The sequence below is a fragment of the Aythya marila genome (genome assembly GCF_965140915.1).
Source record: "Aythya marila genome assembly, chromosome: 8".
Taxonomy (NCBI): Eukaryota; Metazoa; Chordata; class Aves; order Anseriformes; family Anatidae; genus Aythya; species Aythya marila.
The window spans coordinates 20378347-20400771 of record NC_139049.1 but is presented as its reverse complement, the minus strand read 5'-3'; the positions used below and the strand labels follow the sequence as shown (position 1 = coordinate 20400771).

The 22425-nt window shown below is 38.2% G+C and overlaps 1 protein-coding gene across 8 annotated transcripts; it reads left to right on the top strand.

Moving 5' to 3' along the window:
* The first annotated feature begins 910 nt into the window (after positions 1 to 910).
* Positions 911 to 20556, top strand: PTGFR (prostaglandin F receptor). Of its 8 annotated transcripts, none has more exons than XM_082765834.1 (4): positions 911 to 937; positions 1698 to 1799; positions 2371 to 3218; positions 18230 to 20556. In XM_082765834.1, the coding sequence occupies exons 3-4, from the start codon at positions 2430 to 2432 to the stop codon at positions 18533 to 18535; spliced, it is 1095 nt and encodes a 364-aa protein (XP_082621960.1). In that variant the 5' UTR covers positions 911 to 937; positions 1698 to 1799; positions 2371 to 2429; the 3' UTR covers positions 18536 to 20556. The 8 variants fall into 8 exon arrangements, with proteins under 8 accessions (XP_082621960.1, XP_082621958.1, XP_082621956.1 ...); XM_082765833.1 differs by lacking the exon at positions 911 to 937 and adding an exon at positions 1242 to 1257; XM_082765832.1 differs by lacking the exons at positions 911 to 937; positions 1698 to 1799 and adding an exon at positions 1130 to 1257.
* Positions 20557 to 22425: the final 1869 nt, after the last annotated feature.

The following is a 22425-nucleotide window of genomic DNA, read 5'->3' as shown; positions in this document are numbered from 1 at the left end:
TGTGACTTAAGGTACAATTTGAAAGAATGTTTTTAGTTGGCCTGTATTACCTCAGTGGTGAATTAGGCAGAGGCAAACTGTATCCATAGTATTCAAGGCATGAAGGAAAGCAGAACTTTAACATGTTTGTGACTTGTCATTTTTAAACAATTGCTTTGTGGAGCTAGCAGTAGTACAAATCAAGGCTCTGTCTTAATGTAAGCAGATACACATTTTCCATCGTTCTTACTCATGAAATATTCTGTAATATATTACAATTCGATTTTATATTTTGACTTTAATTTTATATTTTGGTTTATTTCTGTAGTAAGAGTTTTCAATAAAGATTCCCATTCAGGCCTGCTTGGTAATCCTGGACATGGATAGATGAAAGAGAACTTAGATGTCATCTGTAACTTCAAGCTGAGTATGTGATGTGAAACCAAGAAACCTTGGATCTTGTTCGTCACTAACTCCTCATCTGGCCATGTTGATGTCATATTGCACCAGTGGAGAAATGCCCCCAGGAACACTGTCAGCTCGGCGTGATCTGGTGGGTGTGAGGGCCGTGTGTTTTGTAATGTGCACATCTGCATTCCATGGCCGACTTCCTGGGGGCTGCCCCCTCCTGAGCTCCCTGTGCACCGGTGAAAGGGATGGTTGGGAAGAATTGTGTGGAAAGTGAAGGGACACCTCGCTGGTAACAGAAGTCGGTTGCCCCATGAGCTGTTGCTGCTGTGGCTGCAGCACTGCTGGCAACACCTCCTGTGGTGATCTTGCCGCGTGGCCTCGTCCCCTGGTGCTGTGACATAACAAGGCAGCCCGGTCCCCGTCACCGGAGCCCTCTCTGCAGCGGGGCACAGCGAGGCAGCACCTGCTCCGTGCTGGCTGGCGCAGGAGGGCCGCTCTCCTCCATCTGCCCTGCTCCGACCTGGGGGCCGGTCGCAGCCTCACAGGGGTGAGGCCTGAGCCGAGGGGCTCCCGGTGCCCGGACGAGAGCAGGGGCTGTCAGAGCAGCCCAGAGGGGCTGGGAAACTGCAACCCTGAGCTGCTGGGAGGAAGGGAAGGAGGGAAAGGAGGCCGGGAGGGGAGGCGGAGGGAGGGCGGGAGGCGGGCGGCGCCGGGCGGGCGGCGGCGGCGGCGGCGGGCCGGGGGGCACCGCGCTGCTCCGCCGCGCCTCTGCCGGCACCAAGGAACGGAGGTGAGGGGCGGCAGCACCGGCACCGAGACTGGGACCGGGACCGGGATCAGCACCGGCACCGGGATCGTGTAGGAGCGGTGCGCGGCAGTCGGTGTCGGGGACGGCGGGGAGGCGGTGTCGGTGTCCGGGGCTGCCTGTGGCGCTGGTGCCCGGCGTGGTGGGCTCGCCCCGCCCGGGGGCGCCGCGCACTTAAGGCGCTGCTGGGGGCGAAGGGGCGCTGCGGTGGGAGCAGCCCTTCCACGTGCTCGGGAGGCTCGCTGTTACCGCTGTCATTGCTGTCACTCTGTCACCTCTGTCAGCGGTGTCGCCACGCTGGCAGGGCGCTGCGGGGAGGTAGGCGAGGAAGGCGCTGGGCTGGGGGGTTGCCGGCTGCACCCCCCTTGAGCAGCCTGTAACGCCGGAGACGCGGGTGCCGTGGGCTTAGCCGGCTTCGTCGGACTGGCTCAGTGACTGAGATACTTCGCTGCCTTACTAACGCCTGCTTTTTTTTTTTTTTTTCTCCTTTCTGCGTGGGAAGTTTTTGCCATCAGGAATGTCCTGAGAGTAGAGATGAGAGATAAGGCGTAAAGTAGCTCGCAGAATTGGCTTCGGTATCAGAGGTCGGCTGCGGTGCACACTGGTAATTCAGCGAGCAAGCTGGGGACTTCAGGACCGGTTATGTTAAAGCTTTAAAACGTTGAGTTGTGAGAGGAGAATTACTTGGAAGATGTTGGGACATTGTTTTGAAAATAAATGCTTAACAGTGAGGGAAGAAAAACAGAGTGTGATTAGCATCTCATAACACTCTAGTTGGAGTATTTCACTTTTGACTGTGGTTGGGTTGATAAATATTTTCATTCTAGGAGTATGTTACAAAAACGTTTCTTTATATATGTAGTTTAACCACAGTAATGTATTGATGATTTCTCGGATTACATGTACATGTGCATTATATATATGGCATACATTATCTGCATAATAGGCTTGCAGAAAATACTGTAAACTACATTTGTATTGTATCATGTGTGCAGAGAATTGTTTTATCCTGTGGCTGCTGCACTAAAATATGATGATATATCATATCACTCAGAAAACAGGAAAATTAGATTCGTACCACAGACTAACATTATGGATTTTCTGTTTCAAATGTCATTGGAACAGTGGCATGCCTCTTACACTCTGTGTTTTTTTTTTTTTTTTTAATATTACAGATGCCTTTTGATTGCAAGACTGCTGAAATGTTTTGAGCACTACCTCTCCTCTCCTAACCATGAACAGTTCAAAATCACCTGGGCTGGCTGGATTTGGAATCTTAAAAAACACAACCTGCCACACGGAGAAGAAGATTTCGGTTTTCTTTTCAATAATCTTCATGACAGTGGGAATTTTGTCCAACAGTCTTGCAATAGCAATTCTCATGAAAGCATACCAGAGATTTAGACAGAAATCAAAAGCATCCTTTTTGCTTCTTGCTAGTGGCTTGGTCATCACAGATCTCTTTGGCCACCTCATCAACGGAGCCATTGCAGTGTTTGTGTATGCGTCGGACAAAGACTGGATTCGATTTAACCAGTCCAACATTCTTTGTAGCGTTTTTGGCATCTGCATGGTTTTCTTTGGTTTGTGCCCGCTCTTCCTGGGCAGCGTGATGGCTGTTGAACGTTGCATTGGAGTCACTAAGCCAATATTTCATTCTACAAAAATGACTTCTAAACATGTGAAAATGATGTTGACTATGGTATGTCTTTTTGCTGTTCTTATAGCTTTGCTGCCTATTCTTAGGTTTAGAGCCTATCAAATTCAAGCATCGAGGACCTGGTGCTTCTATAAAACAGAACATGTTGAGGACTGGGAAGACAGATTTTATCTCTTACTTTTTTCTTGCCTTGGGTTACTGGCCCTTGCTATTTCATTCTTGTGCAATGCTGTCACAGGAATTACCCTCTTAAGGGTCAATTTTAAAAGTCAACAAAGACAAGGCAGATCTCATCATTTTGAAATGATCATTCAGCTCTTGGCTATAATGTGTGTTTCTTGCATTTGCTGGAGTCCATTCCTGGTAAGAGCCTAATGTGTTTGCCAATTTTTAATGCACATCACTGTCTAAAACTTATACTTTTTATCTCCAGGTTTAAAGGTGCTTTAGCTGCGATAACAGATCCATTCACATTTTAATGTATTAATTTTACAGCATATTACCCGTGACATATGTACCTATGCATCTATAACAAAAATAATAATTATTCATCACTTCTGATCAAGAGTAGAATAGATTGAACAAACAAAATGTGCAGGGACTCTGAAGGCTTTATTTCCAGTGCTGTGAAGCAGACAGTGGTAGCAGAGTGGTGGTAGAATAACTTAAAGCAAATATTGAGGTTGGCCAAAAATTCAGTGAAATCTTGGAGTGGTAATTCTGTTTAGTCTTCCTATCAATTTTTTTTATTTATGGTAGTCTATTCATTGTTATTATTACAGTTTACTGCTACTTGTGAAATGTGTTACAGAAGATAACAGTTCAGAACATAAAAATCCTCCACTCTGTTAGCGGGATATTAAGAACTTTGTTTAAGAGTTATGTTAAAAAAAAAGGGGTTGGCAGTGGGTTAATGTAAAAATTTGGTTTAGACCTAATCAAGCTGGGTTTGTAATCTGGATAGATCATGGGCAAAACTTCTCTGTGCACTTAGGGCTCTTTCTCAGCTGTCCCGGTTGTAACTTAGGACTGCTTGCTGGTAAATGCTGTGACTCTTCCAAAGTGGTAAGTGTTGCTCGGGATACTGTGTGCTCTGTCAGTGAGTAGTGTTAAAGGAAATGGGATTATGATACGGGAAAGAATTTGACGGCTTCTGTGGCATGATGGCATTATGAAGGCGGTATGGAAAAATGACTGTTTACTCTAGTAAACCTGACTGAAGCAGTTTGATGTTTTTTTTTTTTTTTTTTTTTTTTTTTTTTTTTTTTCCAGAGTAAGAGAGGCTAAGTCACAAGTAATATTAAATCTTAATTTTGTTTCCTAGAAACAGTGTCCCATAGTTTTCCTCTGATGTGAACGAGGAGCAAATTTAGTTACAGATTTACAAAAATAGAAATTTAAATTTGAGATCAGAATCAGCTCCAGCTGTATCTCATCTACTGACTGGCTATGGTATAGTGTGGAGGTACCTGAACTGGTTCTAAATTAGCTACTGATAATGGCTTAGCTGAAGCAATTGGGTATATCTGGCAGGTAGTAGCCAATTAACCCAGTACCAAGGACGTGAAGGTGAGTGTTGGGATATGTCTGCCTCTCTGAAATGCACAAAACCTCTGTCACTCATGTTGAACAGCGACAGAATTGCCCCTGCTTCTCTGCTGATTTTTCTAGACTTGCTCTACAACGTAGTTTAAATTCACGTTAGCTTTTGTCAGTGTCCTGACTGTTGGATACACAGGATAAACAAAGTCATCTGAGCAGTGCAGAAAACTTATGTAATGAGCTTTCTTAAAGTAACTTCCAATACTCTGAAATTCATTTGTGGCAAGCCACAGAATGGTTAGGTTATCAAGAAAAGTGACTCAAGGGGTGGCTTTACTTTTCATGGCAAAACAGTATTTTATCCTCCACTGACATTTATTTTCCTGTAAAATAATTGTCCTTAAAGGTTGCACTTTGTTTGTCAAAAGAGCTATAGCTGTTTTTCATTCAAAAGAGTTATTTTGTTCAACATTTGAAGGAACACAGAATTGTAGCTACACAGTTTGGTTTTGGCAATTTTTTTATACCTTTCAATTTTTATTAATTATAAAACCATATATTTTAAATCTTGACGGTCTTTAATAAAATCACAGTGCAACACGTTGGATTTAGATCTTGAAACAAAGTTTGGAGGAAGCAAACAAAGTGTTAGTCATAGATTTGGAAAGTCTGGGAAATGCAACAACAGTGAGCTAGTCCTTTGTGGTATTACCTTTCTTAGCTATTAGGATCGTAGAGTATGCATCATAGCTAAGTCTCTGAATTACAAATTTTACTTGGTTTTGATAGCATTCTGATCACTGAATAGAAAGAGAATTGTAAGCACTGTGCCATCAGAGCAAGCTTTACTGGACAGGAGTGGAGCATGCAGATTCCGTGGAATAAAGTTTTGCCAAGAACCTACTACAGCAGAGATCTAGAATTTGTTAAGGCATATAGTTTATGATGGGTTGCTGATCCAGATCTACACATCCTATTTATATGAAATCTCTCAGGGCTTTTGATTTGTGAAATGAATGGTTTAGATTCCATAATTTATTCAGGATATACCTATATAAGTATTTCTTGAAAGAAATATGATCAGGCATCCATAGTTGCAATTATTTCTCAAAGTATCTAAATTCATGTTAATTTTACATCCATTTGCTTGTATGATTTTTTTCTCAACGTGAAATCTAGAAGTTAGTGTCAATCTTTGAGAATTCTACCCATGCTCTCTACAAATGGAGTCATCTATAATAAAATATGTTTATATACATATATTGTTTATGTACAATAAAACCTTATTTGAGAGTGAACTGCCTCAATCTAACCAAAGCTATTAGAAATCAAACAAACATTTGGAAGAGAAAGCAGAGGAAGGCAATACAGTTTATGCCACATGTGGTTTGCAGATACAAAAATTTAGATTTATTTGGTGTGATTCGCCATCTGACGGGGGGTTGGGTTGTTTATTTTCCTTCTGTTTTTAGTCTAGTCTGGTGTTGTGTCAATTTTCATATATGCACGGCTACCAAAAGTCTATCCAATATTGTAATCCAGTGCAGATTTTCTTTACTGTTACATTTTATTTTATATGTATTTTTTTCAAGTGGAGCTATGTATTCAATCACTGCCCTGTGCTAAAATCACCTTTAAATAACATTAGACCCCGAATCATCCTTTATGGTGTCTGGTGTGGAACTGAGCTTGACTTCTGCACCTGTTCAGTGGTGATGAACTTGTTTTGATGTTTTGGTATTTTAGTACTTTCATATTTAAATACAATTTAATATTATATGTTAAAATATATTATAATCTATCACCACCTCTGTTTTAAGACTCCTGGAGATCTGGAGTATGTTTCAGAAATGGAGCCCATTGTATGGGTCATGCGGATCTCTGGCTGGGCCTGTTGGACAGGGATTTCCTTCTGATTTATTTTCTGAAGTTTTCTCTTGTGTTGTTTGCATCTCAAAACAGACAGCTTTCTCAAGTTTTCTGCCACTGAGTGGGAATCCTTCCTTAATGGAATACCAAGGTGAGAAGAGGAATGTCCACAGAGTCAATGTTACTCCTTAATTTCCTCCATAATTCTTAAAAGCAGACAGTGAGGGATCTGCTGGCTGAGGTTACCAACCTGTTTCTTCCTTTACAGGGAAACATTTATCTCCTTTTGAGGAGTTGAAAGGGGCAGGAAACTGACAAAGCTAGTGAAATTCATGAGTTTTCTGATAGTCCGTGTGGTCAGTGTTTCACAGAGGCACATTTATTCTAACAGTCCAAATCATTTAGCTTTGTGATGGGTAATTCCAGGAAAATATGTTCTGAAGATAGTGACATCAACCTCTCTGTGTAGTAAGCAATCGTTTTTTCATCCTTGCTAGTCTTAGTCCTTTGCTAAGGATACATGAATTTTGTTGGATAGATGTAGTTCCTAGGGCTTGGATTCCCAAAGTGAATAGCTGCACTGGAGTGTTTTGTGACAAGCATTGCTGATGAAACATTGTTTTATAAATCCGATCTTTTGGCAGTGTTTTGATGTCTGGCCTGTCATGAAACAGCTTGGTTTTGGAGCTACGTTCACATCAGCAGATTCTGACTTTCGTACATCAAGTTCTGTGGGGCTCAAGGGATAAACACATTTTAAGTTTTGTTTTTGGGGAAGCAAGATGAATTTGCTGTAATTACAGACAGGAGGGGTTTATTTAAGAGTGAATTTGTCTACAGGAATAAATTATGATATGGAGAAAATTCTTTTTCATGTTTGGAACATAGCCTGAGAAAATTAGTATTACCTTTAAATTTAAATTATTTTTGTTAAGATCTTTTTTTCTATGCACCTACCTGAATCATTTCTTTCTAGTTTTACCTCCCCTCTAACTCAAAAAATAGCTGCTCCTGTTATTTTTTTTTTAAAGATTTCAGCTATTTATTTCATATGATTATATCAGCTCTCAGTCAGTTGCTTTTTTGTTTTTTTACTGCCTAGATTAATTTCTAGCCATCATTTCTCATGTCATCTCTTACCTTTCCAATTTTTTATTCTAATTGCTTTTCTCTAAACTTGTTCTGAGTTCTTGTCTTCAGATTGTCATATGCAATGAGGCTTGGTGGTTGTGCATGTAGGGCTTCATTTAGCTTCTATTTTTTTGAATCAGTCCAACCTAGGTGTCCAGCCTTAGTGGTCATGCTGCTGGAGGAGGCAAGAAGGGCAGTGCTGCGCTAATTAGCACTTGGTGCAATATCCTTACCCTGACCTCACAGCCCCAGTTGCTCTACCAGGTATTTCAGGTCCTGAGACAAGCTCAGGGTTGATACATGATAAAGGAGGCTGATGGGTTGCAGGTTTTATACTAACTGAATTCTAGGCCACATAGTTACATATAGTGTAAGACACTTTGCTGTACATGGCAATCCTCTGTGCATCTCATCTTAATATTTTTGTATGTGTAGTCATATCTATATATGCACAGTGACACTACTGTAGGAGTTTATACCTATGTTACCCTTGAAGTATCCCTTATTCTCTTATAAATTGTCAGTTTGAATTTCCTTTATACTTACATGTAATTATATACACAATGGAGATCATTTATAGAGGCTTGTTGCTTTATTAATGCTGTGTGTTTGCCTTCAGTTATTTCTAATTGTATCGTCTCCACAGCAAAATATTTACATAAAAGTTCTCTTGTGCTCTCTGGCTGGTGATTTTCATAATTGGGAAATGCGGCCAAGCAGCAGCACACACAAGTCCCAAGATGCAGGTCCGTGCCCTGCCTATTGGCTGTGCATGGGACAGCTTGCTGGATCTCCTGGGTGGCTGCTGTGCGGGCACTCTGTCTTACACAGCCACTGGCAATATAAGTTGCTGGTCAAAGCTGCAGCCACCATGAGCTTGCTGTGTCTGCACAGGCACTGTGAACAAAGAGAGTGGTCATTGGAAGAATAAATTAGGCTTTCAATTTTCAGTCATCTGTTTCTGAAGACTGAAGGAGATACTCTAAAAGACTTTCAGCTAATTTTGTAGCTTTGAATGCCATTGTAAAAGTTACAATCTCAGGGAAAAACATACCACATGCTAGGATAAGGGCTCTCACTCTTCTTGATATTGTGATGTTTTAGTTGCTTGCCAAATTTTTCAATATGTCTTAACACTGTGCAAGTTCAATTACTATTCTTGCTTGAGTTTTTCTGAATGACTTTCTGATACTCAAGGTTGTATCGCTGAAATGTTACTGTGCCATTCCAAACATTCTGGCCCAAAATATATTCTGGAATAAATTGCTGATTTAGAGATTAATGAGATTGTGGGAAAAGGAACACTGAAGAGTCGTCATACTGAAGAGTATGCCCACATAAATGATACTGGATTTGAAAGTTACTATTTCAGTGTTCAGAGTTGGTCTGTGCCTGTGTTCACCTTTTACAGTTTGTAGAGCTGTTAAGGTCTTTGCCTTTCTGAGAATTATGATTCATTTTTTAAAAATGTTTTTAACTGTGGGCCGAGGCTTAGTTTATCATAGACACTTAGAAAATGTATTAAATGTGGCTATGTTTGTAATGCAAATATAAATGTTTACCTCCTTCTCGCAGAAGTCAGGGAGTTGAGCTGCTGAAATATTCTCTCAACAATAAAGAAGTTCTGGAGAAGAAAAGGAAAGTAGACAGCATATTGTCCTGTGGTAGGGATGGGAATGAGGAAAGGAAGAAGAGCTGAGGCTGACAGATCGTCCTTTACTAGAGACTTTTGGAGAAGCATAATTATAGTTTTTGTTATTTATGTTTACTTGTGCTGTTTAGAAAGACTTATGTAAAGCCTTCTTCTGAAAATGCAATGCCATCAGAATGCAATGAGGTTGATTTGCTTTGGAGAGATAAAATACAGAAGGCAGGATTCCAACTGTGTGAAAACATTGCATTTTCAAAACAACGGGGTACTGTTTTGCTTTCAGAATTGCTTGCCGCTTGATTTTTAAATTCATATTATGTATACAGTATTAAACCATGAAGTTTAAAATGGGAACATTTAATTCCAGATAGATGTCAGTGACTATCACAGATGTTTATTTTTTTTAATTTGCAAGTTGCCATCTCAAAAATAAAATTCTGAAAACCTCAGCCAAATTACTATTCCTAATCTCCCCTTCTTTATTCAGTTACAAAAATTTTCAGATGCTGTGATTGATACTGAAAAATAAGTCAATCTGAGATACTTTCCAGTTTTGTTTGATATGAGTGGATTCTTTCTGTTTCTTAGGTATGACACTTATTCAGGCCTTTCTTGCTTGAAAATATCGTGCACTGCATAACCGTTTTTGGAAAATATCATACACTGCATAACCATTTTTGGATTGTTATTTTAGGAAAGGTCTTTCTCCTGATTATCAGAAGCCTTTAAATGGTAAACTTGTTGCTGAAAAGTCTCTGGGACAAATACACTCACATGGAAAAACTCCAGAAACTTTTCTGTACTCACCAGGTTTAACAGGACAGACTTCAGTGTCCAATATACATTCTTGTATTTGTGAGATATTTGTTGTGTTATTATGGTGTTAATTCAAGATGTAAAGTTCTTCATGGTGATTATATATGCTTTCTAGCATAAGTTATTGGGATATAATATTGGGATATAAGGGATTTCTGTGCAGCTGAATGACCTTTAAGGTGGAGATGGAAGAAAAAAAAATCTCCATTTAAGAGTGATTTATTTCTCACTATGTCTGCAAACCCACTCACTACTTCTGCAAACTCAGTAGTAATACAGAACCTGTTGATGTCTGAGAGAATGCGTTGTTCGGATCCACTTCTGGGAAATAGGCTGTTTAGCTTGAAAATAGAGCAATTCTAATTCAGGTCTTTTCATTCTTGTTTCGCCTGCTCTTAAGACTTAAATTTTACATTTAAATATTCAGAAATAGCTAAATTACAGCTGGTTACTTAGGTTATAAACTCCCTGAGAAAGGAAGGTGTATGCGTGTATAGTGCCTACAGTTCACAGAACAGGAGCACAATACCATGTTGGGATCTGTGAATCTTGCATATCGTAATGGTCAGGTAGCAGAACACTGCCAAAATCATTTACACCAGTAGTTACAGTGAAGTTTGAGGAATTGCAGTTCATTCTTTTGGATTTATTCTCCTATTGAATGAGGTGAAACTGCTGATGAGGTGAATGAACCTGAGCTGTCTTGGAGGTAAAGCACTGCCTCCTGCTGAAGGATTCCTATTTATCTTTTGCAAACAGAGCAGGAGAGGAGTGGAGAGCAGCTCTAAGCTCTTTCTTAGTGCCTCTTTTTTATGAACCCCATGAAGAGCTGTGTGTGCCAAAGCACAGGTTTCAACAGCACTGGAGCTGTTTCTGCATGGTTGCCTGCAAGAAGCTGAAGCTTCAGATGCTGTGAAATATGTCCAAAACAGTTTTTAAAGAAAATAGGGCCTCACTAGTAGATTCCCAGACACTAAGAATTTGTCACTGGAGAACCAGAAGTTAATGACTGATCTCCAGCTGCTTGCCATCCCAGTCCCACGTGCTGCCAGCTGTCTCAGGTGGCTTGAACCACATGCTAGCTCACTGTGCCTGTGCGGCATGGCCAACCCGAAGTTACGGGAGTGAGGATGTAAAGGATGTAGCAAGTCTGCCTGTGACCAACCTCAGCACCCAAGTTATGACCAACATTAAGATGTGAGGATGTGGGGAGGAAGACTGTTGCTCCAGTGGGGATGTGGACAGCTGCATTCCCATCTTCCCCAGTGTGCAGAATGGTGTTAAAACAAGGAGATGAAGCAGGAAGTAGGTAAGGGTCCATATAAGTGATAGCAATTTGTTTTAGGGTTTGCAATATATTAGTGTGTTAGAAATATAAATGAATGTACTTAATAGTCATGTATGTTTACCAGGAGCATGGGTTTGCAGAAGTAGTGAGAAATAAATCACTCTTAAATGGAGATTAGATTTTTTTTCTTCTATCTCCACCTTAAAGGTCATCCAACTGCACAGAAATCCCTTATAATTTATTTGCCAAAAGTAAAAATAAAAATATTCAAAATTAAACTTTCCAACATGGTAAATGTAATACTAATTCATTAGCACTGATATTTCAGTTCATAGCTTGTCAGTGCACTTCTACAGAGTGATACATGTATATAGAATAAGTTGCTTTAGTAAAGTTACATATTTTTTTGTAGGAATAAGGGAACATATCACATCTTCTTTTGCCTCCAGCCAGATCTGCAAATATTGCAAATCAGATAGTACAAGTCATTAAACAACAAGTACTCCAGTCTGTATTTAAAAAGATCTATTTTTTCTCCACTGGATATGCTGTACGTATCGTAAACATAAACATGCATAAAATATAATTACAAGTTAACATTTTTTTTTCTTTCTTTTCCCCAACACCTGTGTAATCAGCACTGTGATTTCTCAGACTATTAACCTGAAGGTCTAACTTAACTGGTAGACAAGTTCATTTCTTTCTTAGATTTGTCATTACTTGAGGTATTGCAGGCATAATGACACTTCAATGCCACTGCATGTCTGAGCTCTAGAAGAGGTGAAGAGGCCACTGTGTGGTGTGACTGACTCACTGTGGAATCCCTTCTTATCATGCTTCTAGTATGTATGGATATCTTTTGTTTTAGTGGTATTTGCCTTGAAAGCCTGTGTGTATATGCCATTCCTCTGAAACCATGGAGTGATGAGTCCAAGGAATCCTTGGAGAATTCAGCCTAATTCTTGGATTGTTAGACAAAAGTAACAGTGTAGTAATGTTGGAAACGTCAGTCCGCTTCTAAGCCATGGATTTGATCCTGTGCATTACAGTAGTTAAATGCTGAATTCATTCTATAATTGTGAATCTCTGCAGCTCTTTTTTCCTCCTATAGGTTGTATACTGTCTCATTTTTCTGTATTTACACAACTCTCTCCCTCCTCCACAATATTAAGTGTTGTCATTCTTCCTTCCTTCCTTCCAAAACAGAATATTTATTTAACCAATAAAAATGTGATTATTTTCCAAATGCATGTGAAAACCTGAAAAAGCAGAGAGTACAAAAGAAGTGATATGCTAGTTCCTGGCTTTGAAGCTTTTCCCAATTGACCCTAATGGAATAATGGCTGGATTTTGAATACATATAGTCTTTACTCTAAATACTTATTTTGTTAGATTTTTTTTCCCCTCAGGATGGTCTTTATTAGAAATACTCTATTGTTTTCTGGTCCCAGAAGACATAGCAGTTGTCCTGTAAAGTTCCAGTGTTACTGAGTAAAGAATATTTTCATTTTATCTGTAAAATGTATTTTCTGTGCAAGAGATTTTTGTTATATGTCTTGTTAGGCAGCGATACATTATTTGCCCTATGGAGGCAGGCTTTTTTGTAGCTTTAAAATATGCAGCTCAAGAAACAGCTTGTTTATTTGACTTTGATATGGATACTATGTCTTTTCATTATGAAGTGAAATTTCATTTTTCATTATTTTAATAATAACAAAATTATTATTAAATTATTATTCAATTATTATTTAATATAATAATAATATATTCATAATTTTCATTATTTCATTTATTCTTTTCAGTGCTAAACTTTTCCCTATCCATATTCATTGTTCTCTCTGTTCAGATAAGTTAATCAATTAAGCTGCTAGAGTAATTACATTGTCAGCTAGTTGAAGCAAAATATTTGTAATTTTGAGGAGGAGGAAAGGAGAGAAGGAAAAAGAACCATCAATCCCAGATTGAAATTATCTGGATTCTTTTGGAGAAACGAAGAAGTGGCCTGGAATCTTTTGTTCGAGCCCAAGCTGAATATATATTACTGTAAAACAGATGCAGCCTCCAAAGGAAAAGTTGTCAGAATATAAAAGCTCAAATTTCAGTTAATGCTTTCTAGCTTGTGCACACCAAAATCCTTCTTTTTATGAAGCTTACTTCATAATTGCATTTTTGCCTTATATAGGACATGATCATGCCAAAGGCAGTTAATAAAATATAAAGAGTGAGTATAATGTCATGGCACTTTATATTTTGTTCAGTAATTTTGATAAAGTCTTGCATACATAAAAATCTCATTTCAAATGATGTTTCCAAATGTTTACTCAGAAATTATATTGTCATACATAAACATTTGGCATGAAGCTGTAAAAACACAGATGGAGAAATTATCCCACTGACTCTAATGGCACAGTAATAGAATGTGATAAACTTGTAAGTCTGCAGACCTGAGCCTGATTGAGGAGAGTGGAAAGCCCAGAAGAACTGAATGTCTTCAGCAAGGAGTGATTATAGAGCAAAGTCAGATGGAGCTGAGCTTCTGGATAGCAAACATCCACAGTGCATGTGTGCATGTATGAATAATGGAAGTTCCAAAAACTTCTGGAAGTTCAAAATTATTATTATTATTATTTACTATTTTTATTTTGTTATAATTAAATACAAAATTAAATATGCTTTTGTATCCATGGAGAGGAACACAGTCAGAATACCACCTGTGTGGTTTAGGAGAAGGGGACGTGCACCTCTGGGTTCAACATAGGCATTGATGGCAGTGATAAAAGTACTCTGCAAATACTGGGAAAAAAAATGGACTTCCCTACATTGATGGAAATTCTCAGAAATGCTTTAACTGGAATCCAAAGAAAGAGGAAGAGGTTTAGGAGGGTCTGCAAGGTTCCCACAGAGAAATGGAGACTAGAGGTTGACCTACAGAGGAAGAGAATTTCTGATATTTGTTTGCAAATAACAAGAATTGCCTGTCTGCTCTGCTTTCCGTATCAATCTCTTGGTGACGGTTTTTTATCCAATTTCCTGAAGTCAAGGATAGAACATGGATTTAGAGCTTATGAGCTGAAGTGCATCAAAGTAGTTCTACACTTTGCCTTATTTCCTAACTAGCTTTAAAGTCTGCTTCTTGTTTTGACTGGCTGTCCTTGAGTATTAACAGGAATGTGACTAAGCAACACTGCCATTTAGTTTGTTAGTTGTTCTCATCTAATTGAAATCCAATTGGAAGGGAAATTAAAGACATTCTGTTTATATTTGGAGAGTGGTGTGAAACACTGGAGTTATTATTATTTTTTTTAAGTTTGTTGCACTGAGCTCTGTCTCTAAGGGAAGTGACAGTTCTCTGATGGTAGATGCAGTTGTAGAAGTCAATGATTTCAAAATGTTTTTAAAACTTTTCCATCTGACTTTTTGGAACCTGCAAAGTAAGCTTTGGTTTTAGTGAAACCTAAGAGGTTAAAAAAAAAAAGAATGGAGAAGTTTAATGTCAAGTCCTTGCCTGACACAAATTTGGACTTCTTTATATTTATTTATAGGGATAGGGAATTCTCAGGTCTTACCTTAAACTAGCAAAGACCAACATGAATCAGAGTAACTTTGTATCTTACAAGCTGGCCTTGGTTTAAAAAGTCAATGTGTTTCACTGATGCTTTCATTGTTACTTTCCTGAAGAAAGTTTTTGAATTGTATTGGTTATATCATGTGATACTTTTTTTTTTTTTTTTTTTTTTTTTTTTTTTTTTTTTTTTTTTTTTTTTTTTTTTTTTCCATAAGCCAGGGAGAAGTATTACAGCTGTATTCTTATAAACATTGTATAACTCAGCAAAACGCTATTTGGATTTTTACAGTTCTAAATATGTTAGAAAATGTCATGAGTTACATTTATTATTTACCATCACAGGATTAACTTTTTGAGTCATGCTGCTGGATCTGCATGGATATTACAGTCAGCTGTAGAGATCAAAGGCAACCAGATGTGATGCTATCCTGTTGTGCCTCTTCCTTCTTCCCACTTGTGTACTGCTGTCTACAAACAACACAATTCCTTAATCATACTAACCTGATGGACCTGCAGAAAAGGAGAAAAGCACATCATTATTTGAATTGGTTTCTCCACTTTGAACTAATTATTGAGTGGTATTAGTCAAATAAGAAGAAATAATACATTTCTGTGCCTTCAGAGGAGGTCCTGCTCTCATAAATTGGCTTAGCATTGCAGCAAGCTCTGGTTCCCATTCCTGAGCTGGTGACTTGTGCCAGTTCAGTAACAACTTTCTCGCACCCAGGGAGCAAATACAGACTGTCTGAATGTTTTGATTCAGTGAAACACTTTAAAGAGATGGTAGTGTATTAAGCCTTTTTATCATTCATAGTTTTAAAATGACTTGAAAGTGAAATTAAATAATGATGAATATGAAAGTGTGATATAAATAATTTATATTGACCTTGCTTCATTCTAACCCTCTTCAGCTAGAGTTTAGGGTTTGTTCTACAAATCATCAGATGTTTTTTTAGAAAAGCTGCTGTAGCAAGACATGTTCCCCTCTTTCTCCTCTCTTTGTGTGCAGTCGGCTTTATTTGACTGGAGTCTTATGTGTTGTCTCAGATGTGGAGGAGCTCCCAGGACAGTGCAAGTTGCTTGGAGGAACAGAAAAGCTATTTCACTTCATAGCCAGAGATGATGTGATGGTGACATCTCTGTCACTGCTGCTGCTCTGGCACAAGTGTTTTAGGATAAAAATACTTAGGAATCACCCATGCTTGGAGCTTGACTGAGATTCTCTGTCTTATTCCAGGCCTATATAGAAATGTCAGCCTCACAGAACTTAAAAAGTTGGGATAATATTTTCTATTGATTTTAGTGATAGAAATAAAAAAGGAAACAGTTTCTAATTTCTGAATTACACTCCCAAATAATTTTAGAAAAAACTTACTGTATGAAACAATTTTTTTTTAACATTTTATCTCAATACTTCCAGTACTGGGATTCACAGCTGACTTGCTTAATCATTAGCTATGTAAATAAGCTGTAGTTTCTATTTTCTACATGTACTCAAATACATTGTTTTGTGCACATCCAGTATTCACAAGAAGTGACTTAAATGTCCTGGATGAAGCTTATCCACTTATCAGAATCCATAAAATTATGTATCAAATTATCTTATCATTAGATAGCACTTTAAGGTAATACATAATCAAGTTGAACAGAAAATGAATAGATTCATTTAGAGGTGACAAATACTAAATAGAAAGGAATCTCTCAAGTTTCCTAGAAAACATGTAAGACGACAATAGTTTTTCAAATTGCAGATGGAGCTACTCTTAAATGGCCACTTCTGCTGCTTCCTCTTCCAGGCACTGAAATTAATTCCAAATGAATTCTAATTCATTTGGATTTGGCAGTTATTAAGTTTGCAGAATGCAAGAGAAGAAGAACAAATGGAATTTTGAAGTACCCACAGAAACATCAAGCAGCAGATTAGGAAGCTAGATATCTGTATTAAACCAAGCATCCAATATATCAGATGAGGATGTTGGTCTGAACCCTGTTGTGCTGTTATTTGCTGCCCAGTCCTACTTTCATGAGAAAGGAGTACTCCGTCTGAGTTTGGTTTGTGGTATTGGACCTCTAATAAATAAAATGCAGGACTGTCCTGAGAAAGCATCCTGTGCAGAAGCCAAAGGAGTTGTCCAAGTTTGGGTGGTCTGCTGATGTCAGAGAGGAATGCACCCAATGGTTGTGGGGTGAAAAGCAGATTCAGGGAACTGACTTGTAGCTGTTTGTGTTGGCATGGTGCTCAGACATTCCTCCTCCTCCTCGCACCGGTTCCCAGCTGTGCCTCTGCCAGTCTTACCAGCTTCCCTAGAAATATTCTGTGGGCTCTCTTCTCTGCCATGACAGATGTCCATATAGAAATGCTTAACCAAATCCTTAACTAAGTACAGTCTTTTATGCATTCACTCTACTCCCCTATGGAAGTTTATACCTAGATGTGGTAACCTGCAAGCTACAAACAGGACCTAGAGAATCATTTTAAAGAAGTAAAAATAGGTTTGCTTAGCAAAAAAAAACAACTAAGCAATATTTTTTTCTCTTTATCTCTTCATTCATTTTTTTTCCCTACGGTGTTTCTTTGGGAAAATAGTATTCTGCACTTGTACAGACTGGCCCTACCTCTTGTCACACAATAAATCAGTATACTCATAACATCAGTTGTAAAATATCTAATTTCTTAGTTACTTAACTGTATCACTTTAAATGCTTTGGAACTGAAAGCCTCACAGCGTTTCATCTTTCTACCAAAAAAGTCTTCTTGTGCTTTTAACATTAATAATAGAGAGAGATAATTTACCATTGTCTGGCAGATTCCTGGCATTGCACAGTCAGGCTTTCTTCATGCATGAACTCAGGTTACAAAACCTCAGTGGTGGCAAGTCTACAAAAGAGGTCTCTGTGGGGCAGGAGCCCCAGTATTGTGTGTAGGGCTGGTGTTTCAAAGATCAGGCTGCAGCCCTGCAAAGGTGGGTGCCAGACATGGCTTACAGAGCTGTACTTGGCTGGTGTAGCTGTTGGGTATCCTCCGCCACAAGTAATCCTGCTGAGCTGGACTGGGAAACTAAAGGGGTGGTGGATGTCTGTCCGTGTGTTGCAGCATTTTCTTTGCCTCTACAGGTGAATGAGACCCTCAGTAGCTCCATTGGAAGAAGAGGGTTATTGGTAGTCTTTGTCACCATGGCTTAAATTTTCCTAGAAACCTCTGAACCTCGTATTTCTCTGGTGTAAATAAAATTTGTTATGTTGCAGCTTAAAATGTATGAATCTTCTTGATAAAATCAAGGTGCTGCATTCTTTATGCAGGCTTGGAAAATGTGAAAAAGTAAATACCATTTGTAAAAACGTCCTGATCTAACAGTGGCCTCTATCCTTGAAAAAACCCAGCCCTGGATCAGTCTTATTAAGGCGTGAATATTAGAGATAATGTTGAAATTATTTCACTTATTTGCATGCTCACTTAATGTATTTTTTTATTTTATTTTTTTTAATATAATTTTAAAATGTTCCATTTTCAGGTGACAATGGCCAGAATTGGGATAAATGCAAGTCGTTCAAAGGAGACCTGTGAAACAATACTTTTCGCTCTCCGAATGGCAACATGGAATCAGATTTTAGATCCCTGGGTGTACATTCTTCTCCGGAAAGCTGTACTTAAAAACCTGTACAAGATCACGAGGGGATGTTGTGGCATGCACATCATAAACTTACACATGTGGGAGCTCAGCTCCATCAAGAATTCTTTAAAGGTTGCAGCAATATCTGAGTCACCAGTAAGTTCCAAACAAATAAATCTACAGCCACTCAGTTCTACAGGGCAATAAAGTTAACTATGGTGTAAGAAGAGATCACACACACAGAATCACACACACAGAATTTCTAGATTGGAAGAGACCTCAAGATCATCGAGTCCAACCTCTGACCTAACGCTAGCATGGAATTAGTGCTCATACACGGGCAATACCTTACAATGAATTCTAAGGCTCAGTGGTTTGGCATTTGTTTTGAATTGTAAGTGATTTGCTCTTGTTGCTTACCTGTTTGACATTGTTACTCCAACAGATATGCTTGAATGTTTTAATTCACTTTAGCATACATCCCTTCCAAAACTGGTTGTAGAATGATAGATCATCCTGGATTTTTCACTTCCAGGTACTAAAGTGAACAGGGTTCCTTATAGTGACCCCTACCGAGTCCTTTACCTTAGCAGGATTCTTAAGAAAACATAAAAGTGAGAAAATGATCTCCAAGGTGTTTTTTTAAAGGGGGTAGCTTTACCTACCAGTAATACCCCCAAATCCTTTGCAAAGTCACTGCTTCCTAGGGTAAAGTGTATCATCCTTTTACCTAAGGGTATTCTTTGCTTATAAGCAAGGAATTTTCCAGTTGAATGTAGAAAAGATGTTTTGCTTCTGGCCAGTGTACTAAATGATCTAGTTTGCTTGGTTCCTTGACTTGACCTCCTAATTATTTACCGTTGCGTGAGTATTTGGGAGAGCTGCAAACATCATCAGTGTAAGTGTTCCTTTCCAATCACTGATAAAATTTTAGGTTCCCTGTGGGAACACAGTTAGAAGCAGATCAACTCAGCTTGCTTGCAGTTACATTTTTTGTTTTATCGGTGAGTTTTAAGCCTTTTCAATACATTTTGTTGAAATTAACAGAATAAAGCTGTGGTTAGCCTGTATAAAGAGTAGGGCTTTTTTTTTTTTTTTTTTTTTTTCCCTAAATTGAAGAAAATTTCTTGAAGGGTTTTCGTAATATGTATATTGAAATGCTCATAAGGGGTACCTTGTAAGGCTCCATTAGTAAAAGGTCATGTGTGTCTCATGTGAAATAATTGTGTGAACAAATGAGCAGCTCTACAGGGAACTGTGCTGTGATTGTGGTTTCTGTTTATGAAAGCAAACTGCATACTCAGTGTTTGCAGGGTATGTGTCTGAAGTGCTGAGTACATTTAGTATATTTGAAGGTGTCAGAAAATTACAAGGACTTTACACAGGACTATACCCTGCTCCTCTAATGCTGCTAAAAGAAGTGTTGGCTTTTGTGACTGTACTTTCTTTAGAAGCAAAATTATCAGTATCAGAGACGTTGTAGCAGAAGGATTATTTTCATAAAGAAATGTCTAATGTTATTTTTACCTACTTAACTTCAAGTAACAACATTTGCAAATTGTTGATGTATGTGGACTAAGTAGTTAAAAATTGATTCACCAAGAAGACTGTTTGAGAGACCAAAACTATTCACTAACTACAAATTCATGTTGTTTATGAGAATAGTTTGAGTCAGAAAATAAATGATTTAAATAATTCATTTTTTGTTTTAAAAGTTATTTCCTTTTTATTTTAAAAAGGTTAAAAAAATATGGGTGAAATAAACATGTAATGAAATGAAATGGCTTTATTTACCCTAAGGAATTTGTCTGTGTTTTATTTTGTCAATCACATAGTTCATAAAATGTGTACACATTTGATGCTGGTATAAGCTCAGCACTGTTGCTTCTTGTGTGTTCTGCTGAAATCTGGGAGTATTCAGTCAGTGCTCAATTTGGCCTTTTGATTTTGTAGAATGTGATGCCAGTGTATCTATTGACATAAATTATTTGTTCTTTAAGGAAGATAGTTGTTTTAGCAGCTGCAGAAAAATGTTGGCTCGTAAATTGTTGAGGTGTTTGATCAGTGAATGAAGCTCATCAATGTTCCATTTTGTTATGTGAATAAATGTAGCTTGTGTAGTCCATAATGGTTAACTTGTAAAACAAACAAACAAAAAGTTTATATGTATATGTGATTTATTATATTTTGTGTACTATAACATACTGAATGTAAATTGCAGAGCCTCATTAAAGTTATCAAACTGTATCTTGAGAGTTATGATTTTTTTAATATGACAAAAAGAGAACCTATGTTGCTAAACATAAGCTTTACTACAACCCCCACCTACAGTGGATTCAAGCTGACCAGTGCCATTCACAACTTTGACAGCAGAAAAACTGTGAAAGTAGAACGGAGGACAGTGAGGATATAAATAGGAGGCCTGAATGTTCGTACATTTCATTTTCATGTAAGTAGCCCAGTACAATCAGTGGTCTGAGGTAAACAAGGTCAAGTTCTGATGATCCATACTTAGAAAATGCAAATAGAAGTGTTTGTATTCAAATTGCTGCCAACATGTTACATGGATTGTGATTAGTCTCACGTACACTATGAATCCTGAAAAAAAAAAAGTTAGTTTTGCTGCTAGTGTTTTGTCTCAAAGTTATATATATATATAAATAATAAATGTTTATATATTATAAATGTTTATATATTATATACGTATAAACAACAACAAAAGAAACAAACAAAAACCCCACACCACAACAGCAAAAAACAGGACAGCTTCACAGTAGGGTTTGAGTATTGCCCAGGAAGGAAGAAAAGGGCAGGCTGCCTCACAATATGCCAATGATCTCTGCAGTGGCTGGCTGCCGACGTGAGCAGTTGCTGGCTGCCTGTTCACTGCTGGGCAGTAATTAGTGCTTCCAGAGCAGGCAGGGGCAGTCTGCTGGGTTGAAAGTGAATCTTATTTCTGACTAATGACTGAGGAAATCCTCAAGGTGGGAGAATATTTTAATCTAATAGGGAGCTTAAGAAAGGGTAGGCTATATAAGGCAGTACATTATCCCGAAACAAGGTCTCAGCCTAGGCTGAATCAGCCTGCTGAGGCAAAGAAGGCATCAGTAACAGGTTGCTCATCACTGAGATTAGACAAATACCTGTAGCTTGTTTGTGGTGTACATAGACAGAGAGCAAGGTTCAAGGTCTTAAAATCTGATTCTTGAGGCAAAATGTCCACCTTTCTATATCTTGCCTTTTTTTTTTTTTTTTCTTCTTTTTTTTTCCCCCAGATATTTGTATGTAGGTATTTTTATTTGATTGTTACCTTAGTCTGAAATGTTAGGAATTATTTCAGGATCACTAATAAACAATATGTACTGATTCTGTAGCTGTGGGGATCCTTTAGGGCAAAGTGTTAGGACCTTTGAGATATGCCTCACCTGCTGGTATGCTTCTCCAGGGTTGTACTGGTAACACAGCACACCTCTGATCAACTGTAAATATTAGCATATTAGCATGATATTTAATTCTCAACACTTGGATACTTAGGAAAGCACCCAAAGGAATTTACAACACCTGTGATGATGTATTTTGCTTCCTAAATACTTCAGGTGCTTTTTTTTTTTTGTTTTTGTTTTCAACTTCTATGATCTGCCAGCACTGAAAATGACAAAACTTCTCTGATTGTGGTAAATTATGACTTCCAATTCAATCTGGTTGCATTATATTGAAGGAACTGTTTATTCATTGGACAGACTATGTTTTCCTGCTGAATGTGAGTTAATTTTAATACTTGGTAAGATCTCTTAAATACTGCCAGTGTAGTGCTATTACAAAGATGAAGATGGGCTATTCAATATGAGTAGTTGCATTCTTTTTCTTAAGATAACAGTGAATTTACTGCTTTGTGATTTGGAATAACAGCAAAGAAAAAAATTTATGAGTTCCAAACCCATTGTCCAAATGACGATATGAGTGTGTACCTCAGGTGGAAACTACTGCATGTTAATACTGTTTTGAGTGGTTCAGTAATAACATGCCCATTGTTCTCAAATAAATGAATTTTCAGTAGTGGGTTGCTGCTTATCAGTGGATACAGCAATGTGGGAACT